The sequence below is a fragment of the Perissodus microlepis genome, chromosome 12 (genome assembly GCF_051167445.1).
Source record: "Perissodus microlepis isolate ML-2025 ecotype Zambia chromosome 12, ASM5116744v1, whole genome shotgun sequence".
Lineage (NCBI taxonomy): Eukaryota > Metazoa > Chordata > Actinopteri > Cichliformes > Cichlidae > Perissodus > Perissodus microlepis.
The window spans coordinates 35250465-35277732 of record NC_140472.1 but is presented as its reverse complement, the minus strand read 5'-3'; the positions used below and the strand labels follow the sequence as shown (position 1 = coordinate 35277732).

The 27268-nt window shown below is 47.4% G+C and overlaps 1 protein-coding gene across 1 annotated transcript in view; it reads left to right on the top strand.

The window, feature by feature from the left end:
• The first annotated feature begins 930 nt into the window (after positions 1-930).
• dapk1 (death-associated protein kinase 1) overlaps positions 931-27268 on the top strand; it is a 69856-nt gene continuing 43518 nt past the window's right edge. Inside the window, exons 1-2 of the mRNA XM_084945373.1 lie at positions 931-1096; positions 1701-1886. Coding sequence (XP_084801499.1) covers positions 1825-1886 — 62 coding nt within the window. The 5' untranslated portion in view covers positions 931-1096; positions 1701-1824. The remainder of the gene's footprint in view (positions 1097-1700; positions 1887-27268) is intronic.

The window sequence follows — 27268 nt, the reverse complement described above, 5'->3', positions numbered from 1 at the left end:
AGAAAATTGTTTTCTATGTCTCGTGTGATGATGATTCATCAGAACGCAGTGAAAAGGAGCTCAGCATCAGCATCAGGCCACAGCTTGACTGGAGGTACGAAGCTCTTTTAAAATCTTTTGATGGTGCTGGAAACAAATTTGTGCCGTCCATGCTCCCTGAGTGCTGATGTTTTGGTTTCCACTCTATAAAAATATTATTTTATCATAATAACAACAAATATCATGATGTTGAACCAGCTGACAAATGTGTCATGTGCTTTTTAGAGAAATGTAGTTCTGCCTGATACAGTTTGCATGCTTTAACTACTGATTCCTTTTCAGTGCTGCATTACAGAGACATGCAGGCATAACTATTCGCTCTTTAATTGTAAAAAAAGACTTGAAGTGAGGAAAAACAATAAAATAAGTAAACATTTTATTTTTGTAGATGTCTAATAACAGCTTTGTAATCCTCAATTGTTATTAAATATTTATTTTATCTAAATAAATAACTGCTGACAGATGTTAATTCATTGCAATAATGACAAAAAGTCTGGATTTTTCTACTTTTACTCTAAAAATGATTAAAAAAAAAAAACAGGGAATAAAATAAACAGATTAACATAAAACGTTTGAATTACATAAAAACGTATTTTTGCACAAATTTTCAGCTTCTGTGATTCAAAGTGAAGGTTTGCTGCCCTCCTGCGACTGAGGAGCACGCACACCCACGCTGCCTTCACGACACGTAGAAACTCGGACATCTCAGCTTCGTTTCACTAAAAATTCGGATGACAAACTCCCACCGATTATAGTGACCTTTAGTAAAATCACTGTTTAGATTTATCCTTCGATCTGTTGACCTCATCGTTGTTCGTTTAACGGTAAAACGTGAAATACACACAGCGTGTCCTCCGGTCGCTCCAAGTCTCCGATCTCCTATTTAACCCCAGCCCGTGAACGCAGCACCAGGACCAGCCTGCCTCACATTGTTAACGTTGATTTCTCCCGTTCAAAGCAGCATTTTGTCTTCCGTGAGCCGAACCTGGATCACAGCCTCCCACTAACCGCATGAAATCTCGGCTTCGTCAGGCAGCGGGACCCCCACCGGCACACGGTAAGACCTCCACGGAGTAATCTGGAAACCCCCCGTTTCCCGGTGAGAAATCTTTCCAGCTAAGGTTCATATCTCAGACTCCGGAGGAATAAAACGTTACCGGGGCGAGCCGTGCTGTTACTGCGGGGGGAGCTGAGGGGTCTGGTGGTTAAAGTAGTTGTTTTTTTTGGGGGGGGGGGCACTTTGCCACGCACGGTTAAACCGGGTCAGACACCTGTGCGGCTCGTTATTCTGACTTTGCTCAGCAGTCATTTTCCTCACCGGGCTGAAAGCAGCAGGAGGAGGTGGTTAGCGTGTTTCCCATGGCTACACCAAGCGTCCACACGGGGGTTATTTGCATTCCTCTCCGGCCTGTGGCGACACACACACGCACGCGTTATTATTATTATCTTAAAACTGGCAGCCAGATAACTGAGCCGGGAGTCCGGGGGCAGAGCGGCCAGGTCAGCTCCGGGGGTCGTGACGTCGCCGGAGCTGCAGGTCCACCGCTCCGTCACTTTGGGCTCCTTTTGTTGACTGCACGCCCACCTTCCCCCGCAGCTGCACGGTTTCATAATCTAATGCTCTCGTTTCTTCTGCCCTCCTGTTGATCTCCGTGTGGAAGCCCGAGCATGAGGAGGATCGGTGGCCGTTACCCTGCCCAGACCGGAGGCTGCTGGTAGGGATGGTGTGGCTGTGAAGAGCCGGTGTGACGCGCCTGTGGTCGGGGGAAGAAGTGCCTGGACAACATGACTGTTTTCAACCCGGAAAATGTGGAGGAATTTTATGACATCGGGGACGAGCTGGGGAGGTGAGTCCACACCGAGCTTATTTCTAATGCGCATCAACTTCCCCTTTCTGTGCCCGGGGCGGGGGGTGCTGGGAAAAGACCTGTTTTTCATTTCGATAATAAATGTTTCAAAGTTTATTTAGCCCATCTGTGCAGAGCTGTGGTCCACGCGTGTCTGAACCCCCCCCCAGTGTGAGTGAGTGAGTGTGATAAGCTGTGATTAATACAGTCTTTAATGCATTGTCGTCAGTGATGAAGAGTTGCTGTGTCTTCCTGGCCTTTCTTGCAGGAGGCTGATGTAGCTCTTTGCAGGGAGAAGGTGTCCATCCTGGCTGTCACTCCGTGTGTGATTGGTCAAAGGTGGATGCTGATGATCAGGGTGAAGAAGCTGACTGTGTATGAAGCACTGTGACAGAGCTGGACCTGAGTTTGGTTTGCAGGGCGGCTCGAATGTGGCAGATGATTCCAAACATAGAAGAGCGAGGACGTGCAGCAGCAGCACAGTTGATCTGGATGATGTTTTTAAGCCTTCATTGTAACCAAATCCAGGTTTTGGTTAATTGAACAGCTTCACAAATGTTGTTTTTTAATCATAAGTTAGTTTAAGTGAAAGCAGATTTTCCTGTTTTCACTGTGACTTTATTGCTGATTCAGTAAAAAAAATGTCATTACGTAATAATAAAGGCAGAAATGATGCAGCCAAGATGCATTCCAGCTCCCAGATGTGAGAGTCACAGCTGTGGAAGTGGGTCTCTGAGTTTGTGGTTATGAAACATTGGTAATAATCAGCCAGCTGTTTTCTGCTCCTCGGCCTTTGTGGCGTTGCTGATTCTGTGTCGTGTTCACCTTCCTGCTCTCTGAGGAAAGCCTGCGCTGCTGCAGCTGCTGTAGCAACAGAGACGATCGGGGAGCTGTGTGTGATGGGATTGAGTTTCTGGCCTGAGGTAAAGTAGACGGCTACGCCAGCGTGATAGTCTCGATTGGCTGTTGCTCCAACGCCGGGATCCGCTCTCTGTTGAGGAAGGATGGGGAGAACAGGGAGCTGATATCACGTCATCCACCATGATTATTAAATCATCCTAAATATTCCAACATCTGCAGTGTTGGGATAGAAAATATTTGCTCCTGTCGTCAGTCCTGTCATTCATGCATGCTGTTTGCTGGAGAGCGCTCCAGCAGCAAGGACTCAGAAATGAACGTGTCTGTGGGAAACTTATTTTGCATGGGCACAAAGAGGCATGCGCCATGTGTGCAGCTGGAACTAGACTTGTTCTTGTTTCTGCTGCGTCTTTTATGGGTGAGGTTAGTGTTACTTCTCTCATCAGTCACTCAGAATCTGACGTATCTGAGTCCGGTGACGTCCTGCAGCGTCCTCAGGCGTCTCCTTGCTGCCGCGTCACGTTTTAATGAGCAGATCTTTCCCATAGATGCTGCACACAGGTGGTCTTATGTAAGACTCGGGCGCCCTGATCACTCCCAAACTGGGCCTGACACCTCTGCATTAGCAGCCCACGTGTGTTGAAACGAGGCAAACGGAGACATTTCTGTGCAGTTAAGCGTGCTCGCTGTCTGAATTGGAGCACTTGTACTGTACAAACAGACGAGCTGCACAGGAAGAAGAAATCAGAGGTTCTGGATGAAAATGCAGAAACTACAGTGACTGTGCAGTCGTTATATATTTGTGTTAGTATTGGATGAACTTTAGCATAAACCAGAGTCTGTTAATGATGAAACCTGCTGAGTCTTTCACTGTAAAGCCCAACATGCCTGCAGACTGAGGGCTTTTGATCCGACTGTACTCCAGGCCTGCCGCTGGCTGCGCTTGGATTAAGGCCCATTCGGTTTGGCAAAATGGGAAAATGGGAATTCACCCAAGCGGTGAGTCTATCCTGTCACTGACACCGACACTGCCTGCTTATGCATGGAGGACCTGATGCCCGGTGAAGCCGAGCATCATGCATGAGCATCTATGCGCAGCGAGCACGCAGGAACAAAGCCAAAGCATACATGTTAGCAGCACGATCTTATATAATGCTGTCTATAAATGTTGCATTATTGCTGCCTCATCTTGATTTTTATCACCTCTGTGATCGGTGTGCCATTGCTCGCCCAGTTTTCCGAGCCTTCCAGAACACAACCTGGAAAACTGGAAATATTAGACGCGCCTAATAAAGTGTCAGTCAGAGAAACGATTGTGAAACTGCAGGTCAGCCGTTGAAGATCCGGGCAAAGCATCAAGTTGTTGCTTGCAGAGCTGCACACTGTGCATCAAATTCATCCCTTTGCGTTTTCCCCAAAAACAAAAGTGCAGCGTGGAGCCCGGCTGGGTTTAGTTTAAAGGCCTCCTGACAGAAGTGACCACATCTGTGCTCAGCTGATCTCTGGAACTGCTTCACAGAAAAGTCTCACTTCACGCCTCAGATCAGTGAGATTGTTGAAGACGTCGTAGTTTGCCAGCATCTCAAAGGGTCTGTTGTTTGACGCCTCCTCAGAGTGATGCTCAAGTGTCGGGTGAAGCACCGCTGCAGTGTTTTAATGGTGGTGTGTGTGGATGTTAGACTGCAGAGACACAAGCATCCAGGCTCAGAGCTTCTGTCGCTGCAGGGCTTTTTTTACCCCATCAAACCTTTTAGTTCCTCCAGTTAGATCAGCAGAAATAGAAAAAGCTGTAATTGCTTCCATTATCAGTGCCTCTGCAGTGCATTATGGGTTGTGCGTGACAGCCCGCGCGTGTGTTTTCTTAATTAAATGATTAAGCAACGGTGTTTATGTGGTGCTCCTCTGCAGAGGCCTCAGTTAGCAGGTGCTTTATGACACATAATACAATCAGCTGTCCATGCAGGGAGTTCCTCGCCTCGTCGATGGACTTGCTGCACCTCCTTGGACTGGTCCTCAGTGAGCCCAGTGCAGCAGGACTTTAACCAGTTATCCACCTGCTGCAGGTGGTTGTTAGAAATCTCCAAACTAGAAGGCTCCGACTGCAGGGTGAGACCCTCTGGAGAGGCAGCTGAATGAAATGCAGCTCTGACCTACGCAGGGAGAAAGCTGGAGATGATGCATGACTCCAGACAGGACGTCAGACAGATGGGAAATCACCGTCAGTGCTGGCCGGCTGATATCTGATCTCTGAGTTGATGCCAGTACTGCTCTAGAATAACAGTAAACCTCTGTGCAGGTCTGAGCAGAGCATGCGGTCATGCTGCATGCAGCAGGCCTGCATGAAGAAACGGGCACAGCTTGCACTCCGGTCATGTGAGTCAAGTTCTGCTTTCCTTATTTTTTGGATTCATTTATTTCTTTTGCAGTGGGAGATTCAGGGCTGTCACGTGTTCAGAGATACGCTGACTCAGCCTTTCTTTCCTGATTGAGGGAGAAAAATGACACGAGCCCACTCCCACTGTGGAATCCATTTGCTGTGTGCTTTTCATCGGGTCCACGTGGCAGTTTTACACTTTGCATATTTTTGCAGGGCTCTGCTGTGGCTCCATCGTTAGTCTGCATCAATGTGACCGCTGTGTGGCTCTCTACCAGTTAGCCCTCCTAGTGTGTGTGTGTGTGTGTGTGTGTGTGTGTGTGTGTGTGTGTGTGTGTGTGTGTGTGTGTGTGTGTGTGTGTGTGTGTGTGTGTGTGTGTGTGTGTGTGGAGGAGGAGGGGAGGCTGTAGCTCTAAAAAGATTCTGCAATGCAAATGAAGGTAAAAGCATTAAGCTGAGGCTGCGTTTGGGCTTCATCAGGACAAACTCCCCAAAGACGAATCGCTGTGAATACAAAACAGGATTATTTGAAGAATCCACCCAGGATCCTGTGTCCTGGAGTCAAAGCTGATAGCATTTCAAAATATTTTTCCCTGAACAAATCTTTTCTTCATTTATTGATTTATTGTTTCTGGAGGACACTGACAGTAAATCTGCTCCAGACAGTCAGCAGCAGGAATCAGCCCCAACCAGCTACTGACCTACATTTACCCCCCACCACCACCCTTGGTTATTCTGTTGGGTGGAGGGGCAGTCTGGGAAGCAGGAGTGGCCTTGATGAAGCCTGTCACTCACCCACCCTCCCCCCGTCCTCCCCCTGGATCCCAGGGAGCGGCAGTGCGGTCCTATCAGGACTGCTGCGCCGCTGTGCTGCAGCACCACATTAGCTCCAGTGTGGTCGTTGCATGCTTTGGTGTGACTGTCCAACACAATAGGTTTATAAAAACCTTAAAGTGGAGGACTTTTGAAAATGACCGCTCGTCTGCTGACGGCTGCTCTGCATCAAATCCATCAGTGACTGTGGGTGTGAACAAAGACGAGAGCACCACCTGTCAAAGCTCCATCACAGACAGCCGCTGCATGAAGGCAGAGAGAGGCAGCACTGATCACTGATGCCGTTGTAACGTCTGCACTTTGTTTTTTTATTGCTGTGCGATCTCATCATTTGCATTTTGGAAGCCTCGCTGGAAGCTGCGTGTCTGTGTCGTCTCTCTGAACTGTGGTCGCTGCCTGGATGCATCTCGCTGTCACATCCATGTATCTGACCTTTCACCTGACCGCCACACCAAAGTCAGAGGACTCAGCATCCTCCACGTCGTTGATTCGTCATAAAGATGCACGCGCTCAGTGAAGCCAGATAGAAAACTAAAGTTTTTCGACCCACACTGAGCTGCTCTGTTTGCAGTTTGTCCAAACTGGCCACAGACGAGATATCAGGATAACAACACGACGAACGTGTTCTCTTAGTCCTCGCTGAATATTCAGAGGCTCTGTGTGAGAAATGATTTACAGCCGATCTCATGCTGACAGAGTTCAGCCTCAGTCTGAGTGAGAAATCCTTTCAGCGTTTCTTCGTTGCCCACATTTAGCATCATCTGTCCAACTGCACATTTCTCTGATCGTGATATTAGTAGGTGTCACAGAGCACTGAGAGGAGGCTGCTGTGCGATACAGCGATTAATCCTCCGAGATTTCAGGGGTTTTTCTGATCAGGCGTCTTTTATTATTGACGTATCCCTGGATGATTAAATGAGTCAATAAAATATAGAAATATTAATTGAATTAATGCAATTTTAAAATTTGTTGTTATATTAGTTCATTGTGTAATAAAACAAATCTTTAGAGTAACTGATATTTAAAAGGACTCTTTTAAAACCATTTCAGGACCGTGTGCGCTGCTTTTATCCCCGTGCTCGGTGCTCGGCGTCGGGCAGGTTGGACGAGCTGTTAGTCGATCTATTGAGGAAGCTTTGCGCTGCAGTAGAGGCCGAGCAATCAGCCCCCTCTGATCCTGCAATGTGAGGAGGCAAAATAACTACGTTTCAGTCCATATGTTCCAGCTTATCAGAAGATTGGTGGTAACTGGAAACCAAGCCTCAATAACCAGGTCAAAGGGCCAAACTGGGAGTCATGTAGATGCTGGTCATAAATCCTGATCAGAGGAAAACATCCCGACTCTTGTTTGTGTATCTGCTGCTTCGCTGTATGTATTTACATTCAGTCATTGAGTGCACGCACACCGAGCTTCAGCCTGCCAACATTAGCAGGAGTAATAAGTAGTACGTGAGTCAGAGGAGCATCTAATGTTCCTGCGGCCTCGAGATTATCATTAAAGACAGACGAGGTGGGAAAAACGTAAACAAGACGAGTCAGCTGTGAGAAGAGTTGATCAGGACTCGTGAGTTTGTGTCTCCGAGCTCTCAGGCTGACTTTAGTCTGGTTATTGCTGCACTTAGACTCACATTGAACTCCGACTCACTTGGATTATCCTCGCCGAGCGTAATGAGTTATTTTCAATTAATCTCTGCAGTCAGGGGGGATGATTGGATTCCTGCCTGCTGTGGTAGCGGGTGAATGGCAGGGAGTGGCGCTGTGCGTGAAGCTGAGTGTGTGTTGGAGCGCACGTGGGACGAGCTACAACCCTTTGCGGTCAATTAGGAGAGAGGTGCAGGCGGTGGAGCGTGGAAACCGAGGGGTGGCAAACGGTGGAGGAAGACAACTTCTCCCGTTTCTGTCTCTCGTCTTCTGCAACGTTCCAAGCTTAAACTCTCACGCAGGGTTTCCTCCTGCTGTGAACGGGAACGAATGTGATGACTGCACTTAGACAAACTGCACGCAGCCTTCTTCTCTCGGTGCATAAACGACTCCAAACTAATGAAAACGTGCACTTGGAAGCTTTTGTTTCACGTTCACTTGAACTGATATCGCTGCGTAACTCCTCGTCTCGTTCCTTGGAATATCCGTCTTCTTTTCACACATGCTCGCCCACTCGTGACAGTGAGGGCCAATCAAAGGCTGCGATGAAAGCAGCACCAGACCACGGAGGGCCCCAGATGCATCTTTCAGTATTGGGTCAGAGAGCAGACAAACCCAAGTGGGTACGTTGAAGACAAACAATCACACCAACGTTGGGTTGATGCAAAGAAACATTCACGGACGGCTGAACCTGTGAGCCGAGAAAGATGCTCATTTGGACACAACTACACGTCCAGCGCAGCTGAACTCGTCTCTGCGTCCTGTGTGGGTTTACATGAAGGATCGTTTGAAACACTACGAGTAAAATCTCATTAATCCTTGAGCGGATTAAGTGTCACTGTTGGAAAAATATTCTGAGGGCTTAAAGTATAACTATTGTAAACAGTATTTTAGGTAAAGCCTCGTTTGGGCTGCGGTCACCGCAGATGCGGCGCTGATGTGATGTCACATGACTACATTTCCAATCTCAGTGTTGATCAGGGAGCAGACATGCAGTCTCACTCTCTCTGTCAGTTATTTGGTCCGAGTTGCATTCTTGTTCCTCACATTAACAGGATTCTTCTGTTGACCTTCACAGAGCCTCCTGACAGACGTTTTCAGCTGCGTGTTTTTAGTTGGACTCGTGAGATAAGGAGAGGAAAACGAGCAGGAGCTTTCAAAAAGAACTTTTAATTAATGCTGACAAAGTCAGAGGTGAGGTCACATCAGCTCAGAGGGTCTCTGCTCAACCTACAAAACCAGTCTGCGCCTGCTGATTTCCCCTGAGTCACGGCGGAGTTAACCGGCTCGAAACTTGCTGAATGTCAGTTTCGTCAGACATATGGGGCCCTGTTGGAAAAAGCAGGCGGAGAGAAAGCCCTCCTCCTGCTGCCGTCTCCTCGGTGGACTGTGCAGGAGTCCAGCACTTCCCTTAATTTACACACAGTGCTAAATAAAGTTTGTCGTGTTTTTCTTTAACAAATGCAGGCATTAGTACCCACAGCAGACAGGTAACTCATCGCCTCTGTAAACACACGTCTCTAATACGCTGAATAAATTAGCATTTTTGATTCTTAGTAGCAGAAGCTTTCGCTCATATTCAGCCTATAAACGCACCAGCAGCCCCACAGACTCGTCGTGATTGTCAGACCATCGGACGTGACGATCGATCGAGCCGGGCGGACGGGTCTGTCCCAGCGACTCATCAGTGTTTACAGCCTGCAGATGAAGTCACGTGTCGATTGTACAATATGGGCTTAAACGTTCATATTTCTGTAAACATTAAACATGTTTGATTAGTTATGAATTCAATTTATTTACACAGCACCAAATCACAACGGCCTCAAGGTGCTTTATATTGTAAGGTCGACCCTACAATAATAAGTACAGAGAAAAACGTGACCTCCTGTGAGCAGCACTTTGGTGACAGTGGGAAGGAAAAACTCCCTTTAACAGGAAGAACCAGGCTCAGGAAGGGGCGGGGCCATCTGCTGTGATTGGTTGGGATGAGAGAAGGAAGACAGGCTAAAGACATGCTGTGGAAGAGAGACAGAGGTTAATAACAGGACTGATGCTGGTGACCAGTTTGGCAGAACCAGTCGGTGTGCGCCTGTTTGACCATTAACGTTGGTGCTTTGGGGGAAAGAAACCTTCATTTCTTCATGATTGATTCACGATGATTTATTGTTTTGAGAACTTCACAGTTCATCAGCTCTTTCCACTGTTTCACCTGTTTTTTTTCATTGTTTTTCTACTTATCTCTGGGTGTTTGTACACATCAGTGTGACTGCGAGGATTCTTCCAGGATGATCATCTCTGCTTGCTGGCATTCAGTCGTCCTCTCAGAGTTACAGCAGGACAGCTGGGATCAGAGCAGGAGTCTGTTATTTTGTCTCTGCAGCGTCTGAAATCTTTGAAGGTCCTGGAGGCTGTTGGTCGTAACAAGTGTGAAGATGGCAAAGGAAACCTTTCACCTCTCCTCTTTACCTTTAAGCACAATGTCTCCATTGTTTGTGCCGTGGAAAGCTTGGGCCTGGGGGAGGTGACTGACATTCCTGCGACACTTGAATGTCTTTTCACTCCGGCTGTAGACGAGGGCAAACACTGCCTGCCTCTCATTTAGCTTTCTGTCAGTTATCTCTCCATCAGAGGAGACATTATTAGTTCCTTGAACCTTCAGTTGTGTCTGAATGAGACTCCTCCCCCCTGAGTCACACCTGGCTGCCAGGCTGGGAAACAGCTGAGCGGAGGAAACAAGGCTGTTCAGCAGAAAGTTGGCAGTCGTAATGTGAACGCTGCCCTTCATGCAGGCCTCACAGGGATTTGAGTCTGCTCCTGGTCTCGAACCACCAATCTTTTATCTGTTAGGCAAAAGTGCTCACCACCAGGCTACTGTAGTCACTTTAAAAACCCTCATTGATCTTCTGTGTGTGTATTCATATCTTTGTGAAGTACAAAATTGGAAGTTTAAAGGCGTTTATGAGACTCAGAATGTGATTTTTGATGGTTAGGGGCCAGGGAAAGCCTTATGTCAATGAGATGTCCTCACTGAGTTTGAAAACGAGTTTGTGTGTGTTGATGGAGAGGTGGCGTGGCCCGTACACACACACATACAGGTGTGCGACACCTGCTACAAAATACCGTTTTGTGCTCTCCTGCAAATATTTAAGTCCCCGAGTATGTTGTGACATATAAATGATGAAGTACTGCAATCAGCTGCGTCTCCACTGAGTCTCTGCTGCAGCCGGTCGTCTCGCCCCGGTGACGCAGCCACGAGCGGGTGCACTTTCAGAATAAGAGCGATTTAACTCTCTGCTTTCATACTGACCGCAGACAAATAACATTTTGTTTTAGAAATGCTAAAGTGGGTCATGTTACATCCAGGTGTGTTGCTCAAACATCAGACCGATCGTTTCATCACTGATACAGCTGAACAGCTTCTGGATGCTTCGCTGAGACTCAGCGGGCACCTTTGCATAACAGATTAACCACGCGGGGAGATAACCACAGTAAGGTTGGGTCATGTCCACGTCAACAGTATCAACGCTCCTTTTTACAGTCTTATTATAAGATCGTTGAAACTGCTTTTTAATGTATGCAGAGCCTTTAAAGCCGAGGGGAGCGATGCTGCGCCCTGTCGGAGGTGCAGTGACGCTCTCAGGGCGTTAATGACGTTTAATAACTTTCACCGGTGTCAGAAAAACTGCTGATAAAATCCTTATCTGAACACAAACACTCGCACACGCGCTGTTTACACCCACCCGGGATTATACCGCACTCTTCCTTCCTCCAACCAGCGCCGGTTCCTCAGTCTCTCGGCCCTGTTGCCGTGGTTACCCTTCCGCCGTACACAATGGCGCGGCGGTTGCGTAATGTTTTTTCTGCCGGTGCAGTTTGTGGCCCACACTACCGCAGAGTGGGCCGGGAGCACTCCACGCCGGCCTCCCACACTTGGCTCCGTGCTAATGAAAAGCCTGGCCTCACCGGGAGTTTTCACGCGGACACCTCGGAGCCTGCGGCCGCTGCCCCGCTGCAGACGCTTTGTCCTTTGACTCCTCTGGTATTGAGCTGCAGAGGTGCTGCAGTTACAGTTGGATCTCTTGTGTTTCTGCTGAGACTCAGCCGCCCGTGGAAACAGAACCGGAGTGAAAAAGAGCGACCGGCCTCTGATTGTTTTTACCCTCGTGTCTATAAGGAGGATAACCTGCGGCTCCTGCATTGTGTTGGTTTGATGAATATGCCACGACACACCCGTGACCTTTGCAAGCAGAGCCAATCAGATACATTCAGGAGTGTATGTTTCATTGTATGTGGAAATGTGTAGTCTTCCACTCACAGGCCTGATATTCCCTCGTACTAACAGCAGTTTTAAAAACCACGCAGCATCAGATCTCAGATGATCAGCGCTGAAGCTGCACAGCCCACAGAAATAATGTGAAGCTGCGAACTCACCAACAACAGTGTAAAACTGTGCTGATTATTCAGAAACGTAGCATCTGCATCAAGGCTGGCTTATTAAATTAAATTAAGTACAAACTATAACGATGCCACTTACACACTGTTTATGCAAAACTTGTAGTTTTTATATTTGTTTGTTGCTGCTCTCTGGACGCCTGTTTTGATTTAAAGATGAGTTCAGTATAAAGGAGAACCAGCAGCCATGTGTCGGTGAGAAAAACCCTTTGACGGCTGTGACTGTCAGTAAGGTTTCAGCTGGTCTTACTGTAAAATCAGCTGACGATGAGAGCGGCACTCGAGGTTCAGCTTGGGAGGGGCAGTAACTGATTATCATCTGTCAGCAGTCTGTGGTTTCACTTCACTGTTTCTGTGCGTTGTCGTCTCTACTTATTATTTCCTTCAGCATGTTTGCAGCCGACGAGCGTCGGATGCAGAGGAAGTGTGGAGAGCTGAGCAGGAACAGGCTGATGTTGTGACTGTGGACGCAGGCTGGCCTGCAGAGCGCTGGGACTGTATCCATCCCCCGTGAGCCAAAGACAATTTAATTAAGTAGAGAAGCTTTAATTGAAGTGAGCAGGCACGTTTAAAGGGATGCATCACCCAAAACGAAGGCAGTTAGTTCCCTTCTCTTTATATGATAAAATAAAAATGACACAGAGTCTTTCAGGGGTTTGTTGTTGGAGAAAATGTTCTTGTCGTCGTGTTTGAAGGAGTTCAAACCTTTGTGGAGACCTTCCTGGGGAATCTGATTAAATCTGAGCTGGTCTCCACTGATGCGCTGCTGTTTCTCTCTCACTGTGCAGCAGTTTGGCACCGATGCAGCGATTTGTATCCCCATCAAATATTCATCTCTCATTTTAAAAGCAAAATGCAGCGTTGCTCAGCACCCCGAGGGTCCGTCAGTGTGAAGCTTTGACAGCGAGCAGCGAACCACTCAGTGCGTCGAGGTCGTTACCTGGAAGGTGAGCCAGAAACCTGCTGAACATCTGATGGAGCTGCTGGCCGCGGTGTCTTAGTGCTAATTAAAGGATGACACAGTCATATATTTCACATTACATGAACAAACATTACTTTTACACAGCAGTGTTTTTATAGCCGTACTGTACGATGAGTATTCGCACAGACGGGGTCCTCGCTTGGAAACTGCACACAGACAGAAGGTGAAGATGACGCATTAGTGTACCAAGGAAAAAATACCAATTTTTATGTCATCTAAGACCAAAGCTGTCAACATCAGGAAACACTGCGGGCTACTAACCCTCCGCAGTTTCAGGTATTCACGTCACGTCTTTGCAGAAACCCTCCTGCAGCAGAACAAGGCTTCTTCTGCTGTCAGCTCGTTTCAGTCGTATACACACGCAGTTGTCACACTGGATGCATTCACAGCTAACCGCCACTGTCCACGGAGACGGCATAGAACTGCTGATGCTCGTAACTGGTCAACCTGACGTTTAAAGATGGCTGCACTCGTTTACATCATAAATACTGGCAGCTAAACACATGATTTCATTTTTAAATGTCGGTTCTGCTGCAGCTCTGACTGACAGCAGCACCTGTCTGAAAACCTGCGAGGTGAGAAGTAAACGAAGCGGCCTCCGTGAAGCGGCGTGCTCCTGCAGCACTTTGAGGCAGGAAACGAGCACGTGGACGTGAACTGGCATAAACTGTCATGTAGCCACATTCAGTGCAGGCGTGTGGGTGCTACCTGCAGGAAGCCGAGGCTGCCGGTGCGGCAGATCGAGCTGACGGTTTGTGCATGGCCTGCGTTTAAGATGTGTTTTGTTATCAAATCGTGTGATTAACAGTTTCACACGAATCTTAAACCTGCACGAGCGTCTGGTAAAGACGTGCTTAGACGTGTCCACTGCACTGAACTCAAGTTTCACTATTTTCTCTGTTTTTTCTTTTTACTTTCAGATTTTCTTTACCTTTGTTGTGCATGTACAGTGACAATAAAGGGCTATTCTGTTCTACTCTTTACTATTCTATTCTATACTAATCTAGTCTGTTCTATTCTGAATTAGAGGGCATGAACGTCTATGAAAGCACGTCTCCCAGAGCGGTCGAACTAACTCCTCGCAGCACAGTTTCTGATGTCGTGTCATGACTGTTCATGTGACCACAGCCTTCATGCAGGGTGATGACAGGACGACGCTGGTGTCCTACATTAGGAGGAGGGGGAAGCCGTGCCTGTCTGAACGGGGCAGACACATCAACTATAAAACTGTGTTTATTGCGCTCACCGTAGATGCTGGACTGAACGTGACCTGCAGAGGAACACTTGAGTTTTAACTGCTGCCGGGCGCTGTAATGGATCAGGTTAAATGTAAAGTGTGCAGGTCACACACCTATCCAGGGTTTGACGAGCACGCCTCTCTTTATCTCTCCCTGGCAGGCCTCGCTGATGAACGATCCCATCAGCCAATGATCGGGCAGCATAAAAGCCGCTTTGTCACAGAGCTGACGGGCAGCGAGCCTCGTGCCAGATTACAGCGGCTCCCTTTTATTAGACGCCTCCATTATCGAACCTGAAACGTAGACCTGTGTTTAATGGCCTCGGATCTCTTTCAGTAAACCGTCTCCATCAGTGGATGATGACGTTTGTTAGGCGGATGTGAGACGAGCACAATCACCCAAAACAGCTTTGGGAGGTTCATTTAAATAAGCTCATACATGATGATCATGAAGACGTTTGTCCTTATTTATCACATTATATCCTACAGTAGTTTATTACTAATGCAGGAGAAACACACACACATGGAATAGTGTGATTTTCACTCATTCTGTGACTGTTTTCTTTGTAAAGGCTGACAGACGTCCATTTTCACAGCGTCTTTACAGGAGAGACGTTTGATCTCAGGTGTTTGCAGCGATCGATGTGAAGCGCACCGCCTCACTGATGTGTTTGGAGTTTTTTGCAGTTACATTAAAACACAATAAAAGCTCCTCATCAAACCATCTCTGTTCACAGTTTAAAGAAAAGCAGCGTTTTCAGCTGTTAGTCTGTTCAACGCACCAACAAATCAGCTCGAAATCCAGAAGACGTTAAACTGAAAGATGCTGCATTTTTAAATGATGCAAGCCGAGAGCTGCTGGTAACAGAGACACCTGCACGTCTAAAGACGTTTATTTGAAGTCTGAGTTACTGTTTCATGAAGGACGACGATGATGATGATGGCTTCAGGCTGTGTGACTTGCTCGTAACAGAGCAGTCTGCACAAAAATGAACAACATGGAGAAAAAAGCAAGAAAGCAAAGCTTGCTGTGGGGTTTGCGGCGAAGGACGGCGAGCGGGAGGTGAGATCGCACTCGTTGTTTCCCACTTACTGAATGTGTCGTCCTCCGTCGGTCCGAGTGCGCCCGCGTCACATGTGACAGAGAAGCCTCGTGTGCGCCTTCCCGAAGCTCTTCCAGCCTGCCCGCCATTGTACTTAACACTTTTCAGCTTTTCAGCACCCTCTCCGATTTCACAGTAGTGCACAGAGCCAATCAATAGCTGGCTCGCAGTAGTGACAGAGAGGTGCACAGTGTAGTGTTGGACAGCACGCTGGTCTTTGTCCTTCTGTGTTTAAAGTCTCAGAGAAACCTCATCGTTGTGTTTGTGTTACGAAGACGTGATCTTTGAAGCTTGAGGGTTTATTTATGTGCACTTATTTTGAGCTTGTGTCGTTTAATGCTGTTGTTAGTGATTAAATAACACCAGTCTGTGCATTAAAAGCTGCTTATAATTATCATTTATTTGGCAAATGAAGCGAGACTCTCAGTGTTTATCAGAGCAGTGTTGGTGGGGGAGGAGGCAGAGCAGCCTTTTGGTTTCTTATCCTGTGGACCGAGTCCAACTCCACCATCCTAAACCAGCAGCAGCCCTTTGGTGTTCTTCAGTCCCAGCATCGAGGACCAGTTCCCATCTCCTGCAGGTTCTGGGTAGGAGGCTTCTCCAACTATCAGCAGCTTTTCAGAGCATTGCCACCAAACAGCAGAGCTGGGATCTGTTCAGTGTGGGGGGAGAGCAGCTGAGTAATGCGACCTGGTCAGCCTGCTGGTGGAGATGCATGAGGTGGTGGGTTGGGATGATTGCCTGTTAGCAGCTGTGCTGTTGTGCTGTAACAGCAGGGGAAAGGATGCGTTAACACGTTGCACAGTGCAGATGGTCTGCTGCAGGAAGGGCTTTTATTTTACCCTGTATGTTTATACTGAGGGCTTAAAATGTCTTTATACGTTGAATTCTGCTCCCACAAGCCTGGGCTGTGATGTATGGCTGGATTATGGCTGGATTGGGGCCAAAGATTAGGAGGCTGAGCATCTTACTTTCCTTTTCAAGCCCGGACAGCCATGGAATCGCTTACACATCGGGTTATTCTGCAGAACCTAATGGCGTCCACACAAAAGTGTCTGCTTGGACAAAGCCTGATAATGTGAAGTGTGGAGTAAAGATGCAGATGTATGAAGACAACACCGAGATTTGTTCTCATCTCTGAGAACAGAAAGCCAGCAGGATCGTGTTACAGTCAGCTGTCCAGCAGAGAACGCAGACTTTTCCTGGTGTGTGTGTGTGTGTGTGTGTGTGTGTGTGTGTGTGTGTCATCAGCTGCTGTCAGCCCGAGCTGTGCCAGACACCCTGCGTTGACGACATGAACTTCCGTGAGCTTGTTATCACTTCGTTCTCACTGAGGAAGCTCCTTTCCAACACAACCCTGTGCTGCTAAAATAATCCTGTCGTTCATATGAGGCCTGCGTAGTTTTAATATTCATGTGATTTTAAGGTTCGATGTCAATCAGAAAACTGTGCGGATGCAGATCTGCCTCCCTGCTCAGCTGCTGTGACATCAGTGTGTTTCTGACCTGCTGATCACATCGTCACAGATCAGTTTCCACACCTGAACATTAACCTGTGGAGATGCAAATACATGTTAGGGACCTCATAATTAGAGACTTAGAGCTTTTTATTGTCATCGTGCAGCTTCTTGCACAGCGATGTTGGGATAATATCATGTTGTCACTCAGACTGAAGCCTGCATCTGGACTCAGCAGACAGACGCCATCTCTGCTTTTAAGACCTTATATTTTAAACGCTTATAGTTAGGCCTGGATCAGGTGACGCTGAAGTGCTCCAGGCTCCGGCTGCTGGGGGACTTCCCAGGATTTATTCCTTCTTCACTTCCCTCTTTTCACTCCTGATGCATTTACATCTTATTCCTGCATGTCCTTAACTCTCCCTGCACTGACCTGACAGTAGCTGCTGGTAAAAGGTTCACATATTCACAGCTAGCGAGTTGTTGCCCCGTGTGGCAGCTGCTTCACCAACAGGAGGAGGATTGCATCTGGAGTAGAGGTGATCTCCTTCAGATTCAACTGCGGACAAAATCCCGACGTGATTCTCGGACTCTGTGAAAACAGCAGTCGTATAAAGAGAGAAACTCCTGAACCTCAGGAATAACCCAGAAGCTTTCATCGTGTACTTCCTCTGCTGCTGGTGCTTTAACCTGAGCAGCTGTGACTTCAATCCTGTGATGAAATGAGCAGAAACACTTTCTTAAACCTTGTTTTTCCTTCACAGCGAGTAAAGTGTTTATATTTGATTAACTGGTAAAAGAGAACTTTACTGATTAGCGTCAGAGCTGAACTTCCTCAGAGTCAGAGACATGAAAGTAACTGAACTGCCCACAAAGAAAAGCACAGTGAGTCTGTGGAGTATCGATGTGGTGTGGAAGCAGCTCGCTGTCACTGCTCAGCTTTGGCTCCATTAAACCGTCGCTGAGTGCCTCCTCTGGTTTGATGCAGACGTCTCGACGTTGGCGTTAAATTAATAAACTGTTTTCATCAGGCTCTACTTAAACATTACTGTCCTGAGTAGTTTCTCCTTTTCCTCGAGCAGCTGAAAGCTGATGATGACACCTTATGTTATCAAAGCTTCCCAGCAGCTGCTTCGCTGAACGTCCTGCAGCTCCGACCGTCTCTGTGACTCTCGCTGCTTCAGCTTTGCAAACGTGCAAAGACGAGCTGTTTGTGGAGCAGCAGTGCTGCAGCTGTACAGCTGCATCGGCACCTGCAGGTTTGGTTTGGTCACCGACACCCAAACCTGCTTTATGACCTCATGTTGGACCATGTGGGTCCAACATGAGGTCGGTGGATCTGCGCTGAGAGCTTTTAAGCTTCTCCCTTCTTTCATGCTGCGTTTGCACATCGTGCTGTAAAGAGCGGCAGCTGCTTCTGCTCCCGGGCGTGGCCGTTGTTCCCGTGGGAGTTCACGCTGTAACAACAATTACAGATAAGAACAGAAGGAGACGAAACACAGCAACGTAGCAAACATGTGCGGCCGCGTGTTTTCACCCAGATGCACCGGCCGCCCTTCCTCTCTGCTGCGTTGTGCTGCGTTGTTATCATGAAGCGCGTTCCCTGCCCACTCCCACTTCACTGCCTTGTGTGTACGAGGCCTTCCTGCTGCTCATTACCACTGAACATTGTTCATTCCGGCGCTGCCTCACCATGACAAGGCCGAATTCCCGACAAGAGCAGCGACCTCTAACTAAGCATTGAGGTCGCGCCGATCCAACATCTCGCCGGCGGCGGGTGTGCGCTCAGGACTCGAGCCCCCACGGCTCAGGGCTGCTTGTTTGTGCACTCTTCAGCTTCCTCATACATCTTTCTATAACATGGCAAAGCTGTAATAAGAGCTGCTGATCCACGGGTTTGGCTGTAATTATTAACGCCACTGGGAAAAATTATTATAGGAAAGCTGGAAAAATGATGTGTCACAGCAGCCAAAACACTCGATACAAGCTCTGAGAAAATAGCTGAAGGAAATAAGGACAGCATGACAAAACAACGATAGTTCAGTGAAGCGAGCTCTACAGCAACAACAGAGCAAGCAAAGAGCTTAATGAGTAAAACTAGATAAATGGCGGTGCTGTAGCATGAGGCAGGAGAGACTTCCTGTATGTGACACGGCGCTCGGTAAATGAGCACGTTATTGGATGTCTGCAGCTTCTCTGCAGGAGCTGAGAGGCCGCAGACACAAAATGAAATTGTCTTTGTTCCCTCGGCTGGACCGATGCTCTTCACAGACTGAGCTCTGTTTAAGACGCAGGTTCGGTTACTTGTTCATCGTCCACGTGTGTACATTCCACAGGCGTGACTGCGTATAGTGAACCTGGGTGGGATAGTCCTGTCACTCTGACCTGCTGTATCAACCTAAAGCTACGCTGCGTATCTAAGCACAGATAAACTGCCTGCAGTGTTGAGTAATGCAAAGAGCTCCCGGGCAGCTCCGACAGGCACAAACAAACTTGTTGTCGACTTTCCCAACCAGCTCCTCTCCGTCATCCCCTCCCTTCCAGCTGCTTTGGTGAAACAAGTAGGCCAAAAGTGGGAAGCCCTGTCTGTGCTTCAAGCACAACAAAGGGAGCTCAGCAATCTGATCCTGCAGACTATCAGAGAGCCGAGGGGGGAGAGGTGCTCTTGAAAACCTGCCTCCCTGCCTCTGTTTGTCAGCGATTCCCAGGAAGGGTTTTTCCTCTGCGCCTGCTCGTTACTTCTGCCCCGTCTCTGTGCTCAGCAACATTCGTGCAAGTCGGCGCTCTCCCTGCACGTCTCTGGAGGATGAGAAGGATTTCCTCACTCTGCCAGGCTCTGCTAGCAACGTAAACACGAGGGCTCTGTCATCATGCAGCAGGGAGTCGCCACTTTAACCTCCGTTAAAGTAGCTCCGGGTTAAAAACAAAGTCTAGCAGGGAAAGCCTGTTTGCGTTTGGTTTTCCTCACCAAGGGAAGACAGTTCAGTTGAACTGCTGCCATTTTCCCCTCGTTTGTGTGTGTGTGCAGCTGGTGTTGTTAACAAAGGGTGGGCTCGCTTTCCCCTCGCTTCATTGCATACACGGGGAGAGCTGCGGAAAAACACACAAGTTAGAGTTTGGGTTTAATTCCCACAGGCGACCTGTGGGTGTTTACCTCGTGCTCCTTTTTAGCCATGCTGTCATTTCCACTTAGCTTAGCAGACAGATGTGATGCAAACTTTCACGTGTCCACAGGAGAGTTTTAACAAGGCTCTTACATAATTTTGTCACTTTAGGAAAAGAGGAAACATCAGAGGAAGTGCACAGAAACACGAGAGCGTGAACACTTTCATTAGTTAGGATTTAATTTAGGAAGTAAATTGCTGCAGTCGTAGTACTTTCTAACTCCAGGTTATAAGTACAGCCGTTGCCCTGTGACTGTGCACATGTTCAGTTTCTCCTATGATGGCAGCATAGATCAGTTTATTCTGTGTGCTAAAAGAGCACGCTCATGCTTCCTTAAATTAATTATGAAGTAATAATTCATTCATGTATTCAAATGAAATCCCCCCTCGTAGAAAGTTTAATTGCCAGGTGCAACAATTTATTCATCTGTGGAGTGCAGACACGCTGATGCTAATGAGTTTACGTTGCTGTTGCTGTTGTTGTTGTTGTGTTACTTTGTGAGGAGCGAGTGGAAGAAAACTTCAAGCCTGAGGATAGTTTGTGGTTGTTGTGGAGGAAACTACTCGTGCATACCTGAGTTTGGTGCCTGCTCGTGCTCTTTGTTCTTTAAGGACTGTCACATGATTATTGTTGCTACATTTATAATTACAGTGCTTTCCTGAGTCTGCCCCGTGTGTTACCCAACCTGGGAGGAGATACGCCTGCAGCTCAGCTCCCTCCCATCATGAAGCAATCCTCCAGAGCTGCTGTTAGATCACACCGCAGGTCTTTGTTGGTGCGCAACCTGACACCCTGCAAATAGCTTTTATGCTTAAGGTGCTACTTTGTGTGTGAGTATTAATAAATATCCGTTTCTTGCTGATGCAGTATCACGAAGCTCAGAAAATATTCATATTCGCTCAGATGGCAACCACTGAGGGAAACTGCAGTTCCTCTAGTGGCCTCTAGAGGCGCACTGTAAAGGAGCGTTAGTCCCCACTGAGCCTCGAGGGCCGGTGTCCTGCAGGTTTGAGATGTGTCCTCGATCAACACAGCCGATTTAAATGTTAAATGACCTCCTCTTGTAGTTCTTCAGAGGACTGGGAATGAACAATTCATGTGATTCAGGTGTGTTGACCCAGGGTGAGCTCTAAAACCTGCAGGACACCGGCCCTCGAGGCCTGGAGTTCCCCACCCCTGCTTTAAGGGTCATGGCTGCTTTTCCTGACAGGCGTCCCGACGTGGGCGCCTGGAGCTGATCTGGAGCCTTTGACGTGTTTGTGTTGCTGAAATCTTTGGCTTGCTGTGTGGATAATCCCATCTGACGGGACATTCCCGTAAGAACCAATCAGATGCCGCGTACTCAGGCGAACTGAGAGCTAGAATCAAGTTAGATTTCTCCAAGCTCTCTTCTTCTTCTTCTTCTTCTTTCTGTCTCCGTATCAAACTGAGTTTAACCATCCAGCTGCCTTCCACGTTGATTGTTGGTGATGTCGGGATCAAATCTGCCGTCTGTGGGGAATCCCAGGTTTGTGTGATGCACCATGAAGCAAGTTTATCGTAGGAGGCAAAACCATTTTAACCCGAGTGAATGCAGATGCGCCTCTGCTCGTGTCTCCTGGCAGGAAATCGCAGCAGGTCGTCTCGAAGCGTGGACTTTATTCTCGCTGTGCGGCCACTTTGTGTTTTTGTAAATGTAGCATTTAAAAGTTTGTGCTTCAGGTTTACTGAGAGAAACGTGAACATTTTATTCATGTATGACGTAGAAATGAGTTGATGTGTGTCTGCGTGTTGGATCTGTACAGTTCTTGGGTGAAGCTTCTCGCCTTAGCGGCTCATTTAGTCCTAAATATGGTCGCAGCGTCCGTCTTTTGTGTACAGTCTGTGTGTTTGATGACGGGTGTATTCTTTTGCATCGACCATATTAGCTGCGGCGCCTCGTCAGTAACACTCAGCAGTGCACCTCGTGCGCTGTTTGAATGCGAGGCCTTCAGGCAGGATAAGAGCACTTCCAAAATGTCACACAGAATATTTTCAAGTGTTTTCTATTGTGTGGAGAAGTTTCCAGTGTGCTGCTGGTTTGTGTGTGGAGTTGTTTCCCTTTGTGCTTCTCTTAAACAGCACTAAATGATGGTCCTCATGCAGACGCACCGCGGTCGCTGCGTTTCCTGTCGCTGCGTTCAGCAGAGAAGTGAAAATGAATAATTAATATTCATTTCTGAGGAGTCACAGAAAGTCTCGAGAACAGCACAGATGGTGTATAATCAGGAACAGGAAGTCAGCCGTGTTTTCCTTCTCATCCCCGACGAGATTTTCGCAGCAGGTCCCGCGACTTCACAGATTCCACGTTTCCGCTGCACGAGCCGGCGGCGGCGGGACGTCTGAGGAAGATGTTCCGGCGGCTGCTGCTGCTGTTCCAGCCGTGCACGTAACAGGTGACCGGAGCTGTGTGTGCATGGACGCTTATTACAGTGTAAAACACTTGACTTCCATATGAACGTGATCACATCCTGATGTCTTTCTTTCTGCTCCGAGGCCTCAGTCACAGAGGTGGAAGCAACAATAGGGTGAGGTCAGGCTGAGTGGGAGTGGAAGTGGTATTAGCATGAGAAAGCCTTCGTCCTCGGCTCTCTCTTCCTCTTCAGTCACAGGACGGTTCGCTCTTCTTAAACATGCAGTTCAGTTTCTGAGGAAATCTTTGTCCACTGGTCAGAAGCTGTGGTTTGTTTCACTGTGGTAAACAGAAGAGACGTGAATCTGTCACACATACGACAACACTGAGATGAATTTTGCCTCAGATGATTCATATTTATTAGAAATAATCATTCACTAATGACTGATCCAAACATGGATCCGTGCATGCTGCTCAGATTATTATTGTAAGTTTTGAACTCGGTCATATCTGATGTTTCTTTTGATACAAAGAAGCAACTTGTTGCTGCAACATTTCTGGATGATGGAGATACGAATGCTTCTGCTCGATGTCTTGGAGCGGTTGATACCTTCTGCCCTGACTGACCACTGTGAGTTACACCATCAGGTGGGACGGCTCGCGTTGGCCAATCAGAGGAACTCTCATTTATACAGTTTTATATATAAGGCAGTGCTGGGATTGCTGCCCTCCTGCACGTGTTCCCTGCTCGCAGTGAAACGTGCTGCTCGTGTTTCTCTTGCTTTCTGTTTATTTGCACAAACTGAACTTGGTAAAAGAGTTTTTGTCTGTTTGGCTGCAGAACGACTGGGAAACGAGTTCATTTCATTATAAATGCTTTTAAATCCAAACTAAGAATCCTTGAGGCCATTTCCATAACACACAACTGTTTCAGTTAGATTGCTGTCATTTTAATTTAGTTGAATTTTGTGTGTGTGTTGTTGTTGCCTGTGTTTAATTGTCTAATTTTTGTAACTATGAAATATGCTGCTGCCTGTTTTGAGCAGGCCTCCTTTGGTTTGTGGGATCTTCCTGTTCTTCCTCGGGGCGACAGCATCGAGCTCGCCTTTGATTAAAAACACGTTTACTGCACAGAATCACCAGGATTGATTGAATTCACTGATAGACGTGAAGAATATTTGTTCAGTGCTTTTCTTTGAAGGATATAAACTTTGATGAAGTCTTCCTGAGCGAGAAGCTCCACCAAACGAGCCGATCGATGCCAAACGCTGTATGAGCCGCATGCAGCCGGCGCAGCAGTAATCTGGCAGCACGAGGAGCAGCTCCGCTCTGCTGCTGCTCGTGTTTGTGAAACAGAGACAGGGAGGGGGTATGGAGTCTTCTGAACAATGTCTTTTGTTGGCAGCAAACTTCCAAAATCAAATGCGTTTTGTTGTTTTTCCAATTATTCTCCCACTTGGCTTCAGGCCCCGCCAATTGGCCCTTTAGAGCCGCGGCTGTTACGGGTCACATCGGGGTCACGGATCCTGCCTTCAAGCTCGTCTGCAGCTGGCGGTCTCACACTCTGATCCACACGAACTGGGTCAGTCACACTGTGGAGTGAGGATGTGCAGGAGACGCAGAGAGCTGAATTACTGCACTGATTCCTGACGACTCGGTGCTGGCAGGGCTCAGGGAGTCGGATGACTCTCACTTTATTGTCCATTTTTTTGGCCGGAGCAGAGGAGACGTTTGCCAGATATCGTCTCTGTTGGAAGTCTGTGTGAAAATCTTGCTGTGGAAATAAAAAAAAGAGGCAGAATGTGGCGCTCTCTCATTTTCGCTCACTCTTCTTTCTCTCACCCCCTACTCCCTTGTACTCTTCCTCCCTCCGTGGGTGTTCGGTACACTAAGTGCTTCGTGATTGCCGGGGCCGTGAGGAGGCGTGAACAGCCCTCAGCCAAGTGTCCCTGCTTCCCCGAGTGGTTTTTCTGGCGCTGCTTTGGTCGAGTGGCAGAGGAGTCAGCAGTCTGATCAACCACAGCGCTGCGTGGCAACGCGATGGTGCAATTTCCATAACAGCCTCTGTGTTGTTGATACATGGAATAATCGTCACAGCGAAATGTCACGCAGGCTCGCCACATCTGGGCGAAGCGCTCACGTGTGCCCTTCAGGAACGTGTGCGGGGAACAGCAGCATTGTTTTTGCTGCAGCCTGTCAACAGCAAATGATAAAGATGGGCTTGAAGGGGGGAAACATCTGGGCAGATGTGGTGACGGAGTTTATCGCCTCTCCCAGAGGATAAAATCTGCTTATTATCTGTTACGTGGCGACTACACGATGTCAGGAGACAAAGTTACACACCAACGGTCGGTGAGGTCGTTGTGATGTCACTCACTTTGTAAAGCATCATCAGTGTTTCGATAACAAGCCGACTGTGAAGCCTCAGCGTCACTGAGCATGCTCCGATCAGCCTCCTCGTTCAGGGCCCAGGTTAGCGTGACCGTCCACGGATTTATCATCGAAATCTTTTATTCCTTTTAAAAATAAAACATTTCTGGGCGGATTTATAGTCGGTTTATGGGCTTTTTTTCTACATAAGAGCAGTTACAACGTTCCCAAATGATCCGTGGGTTCTTCAGCAGCCTGTGTGTTTATCACATAACATAATAGAACAACAACCACACGCCTCTAATGTGTGATGGGTAAAAAAAACGTAGAGATCTTTTCATTTTCATCGGCCCAGTTTGGATACACTGCATAGAGTATTTGTGCCGGACGTGCCAACGAGGACACACAGTTCATTATTGTTGAGGTGCACGTCTGGTTTCAGGGATCTTTGCGAGAGTAAGAGTTTAAAGTCTGGATGTTTGTCAGCTCTGTGGACGAGGTGCTGACGCTGAGAGCTGCGCTGCTTTTTGCACACTGTTCCTGAACTGATTACGAGGGGCTGCTGAAGGTGGAGGAAGGTGTGCCTTTGCACTCTGTGCACAAGTCTTTTATTAAAGATATGGGAGCGTTCTGCGTCAGAGACCAAGGCCATGAGAAATAATAATAATAATAATAATAAACTTTATTTATAAAGCACACTAAAAAACCAAGGGTATACCAAGGTGCTTGACAAAAATAAAATAGGAAAAGGGAGATGGGAGGGAAAAGAGAAAGGACCTGGCATGTATCAATTATAAAAACCTTGACAATCATAAGATATAAAAGTAGTTCACAAGCATAACGGATAAAAATGTACCAACGCACACCAAGTGTTAACTAGGTGGAAAGGCAAGATTAAACAAATAAGTCTTCAGCCGTGATTTAAACAGTGGCATAGAGTCAGACGTCCGGATAGCAACAGGAAGGTTGTTCCATAAGACCAGGGCAGCTACAGCAAACGCGCGGTCACCACGAGACTTCAGCCGAGAACGAGGTTGCTCCAGAAGAATTTGGGTAGCAGATCTAAGTGCTCTGACAGGAGTGTGTAACCTGAGAAGCTCATTGAGGTAGCTCGGCGCCAAGTTATTAATGGTTTTGTAGATGAAAAGTAATATTTTAAATTGAATACAGTATTTAATTGGAAGCCAGTGCAAGCCAGCAAGAACAGGAGTGATGGAAGAAAACTTCCTGCTACCTGTCAAAAGGCGTGCCGCCGCATTCGGGACAGTCTGCAATCTAACGAGAAGGGTGGAGGAAAGGCCAATGTAAAGAGAGTTGCAGTAGTCCAACCTGGAAGTCACGAATGCGTGAATGAGTTTTTCCAGGTCAATGTGCGGAATATAGCGCTTAGCCTTAGAAATGAGGCGCAGCTGATTAAAACTAGACCTCACAACAGCAGACACTTGCTTGTCAAATTTAAGCGAGCTATCCAGTAGTATGCCCAAATTACTGGCATAATCAGAAGGAGAGCTAGCAAAAGGCATCAGAGCAGCACAGAGTTGGTCGCGGGGGATTTTACTATCAAACACCACGATCTCCGTTTTCTTTTCGTTCAGGACAAGAGAATTACTCTTGAACCAACCTTTAACCTCACGCATGCATTCACGAAAATAGTGAAAAGACATAGCAAGATCGTCAGTAATCTCAAAATAAATCTGTATATCATCAGCATAGCAATGAAAGGCAATATTATACTTCTCAAAAATTGCTCCAAGAGGGAGCAGATATAGCGAAAAGAGAATAGGGCCTAATACAGATCCTTGAGGCACACCACAGCGTACAGGTACCGAGGAAGATGAGAAGTTGCCCAAATTAACCGAAAAAGACCTGTCAGCAAGATAAGATTTAAACCAGTTGAGGGCAGTGCCTCTTATACCCACAGTATGCTCAAGTCTTAGTAGAAGAATGTTATGATCGACCATATCAAAAGCAGAGGAAAGGTCCAATAAGACCAGGACCACAGAGCGTCCAGAGTCAGTGCTTACAAATAGGTCATTGAGAACTCTAAGCAAGGCTGTTTCAGTGCTGTGCCGTGGCTTAAAGGCAGACTGAAATTTCTCTGCAATGTTGTTCGCGTCTAAGTACGCCTGAAGCTGAGAGAGAACTAGTCGCTCCAGGATCTTGGACAGAAACGGAAGCTTAGAGATTGGTCGATAGTTCAAAAGATCATAACAATCAAGATTCTTCTTTTTCAGAATAGGCTGGACTACAGCATGCTTAAAGGCCAGTGGGACAGATCCAGAGAGTAGAGAAAAATTCATTAAGAATAAAATGCTCGGTCCAATTACATCAAAGCAGCCCTTAACAATGCGTGATGGGAGAATATCAAACACAGCATTGGTGTTTTTCAGTTGATCAACCAGCTGCTTCAGAGTCGAAAGCGACACGGGCTCAAATTGATGAAAAGTTGAATTACACTCAGAGGAAAAGACGGGATAAGAGGCAGACGAAGAGGAAAGCTTAAGGGATGAAACCTTATCTAAAAAAAGAATTTGAAAAC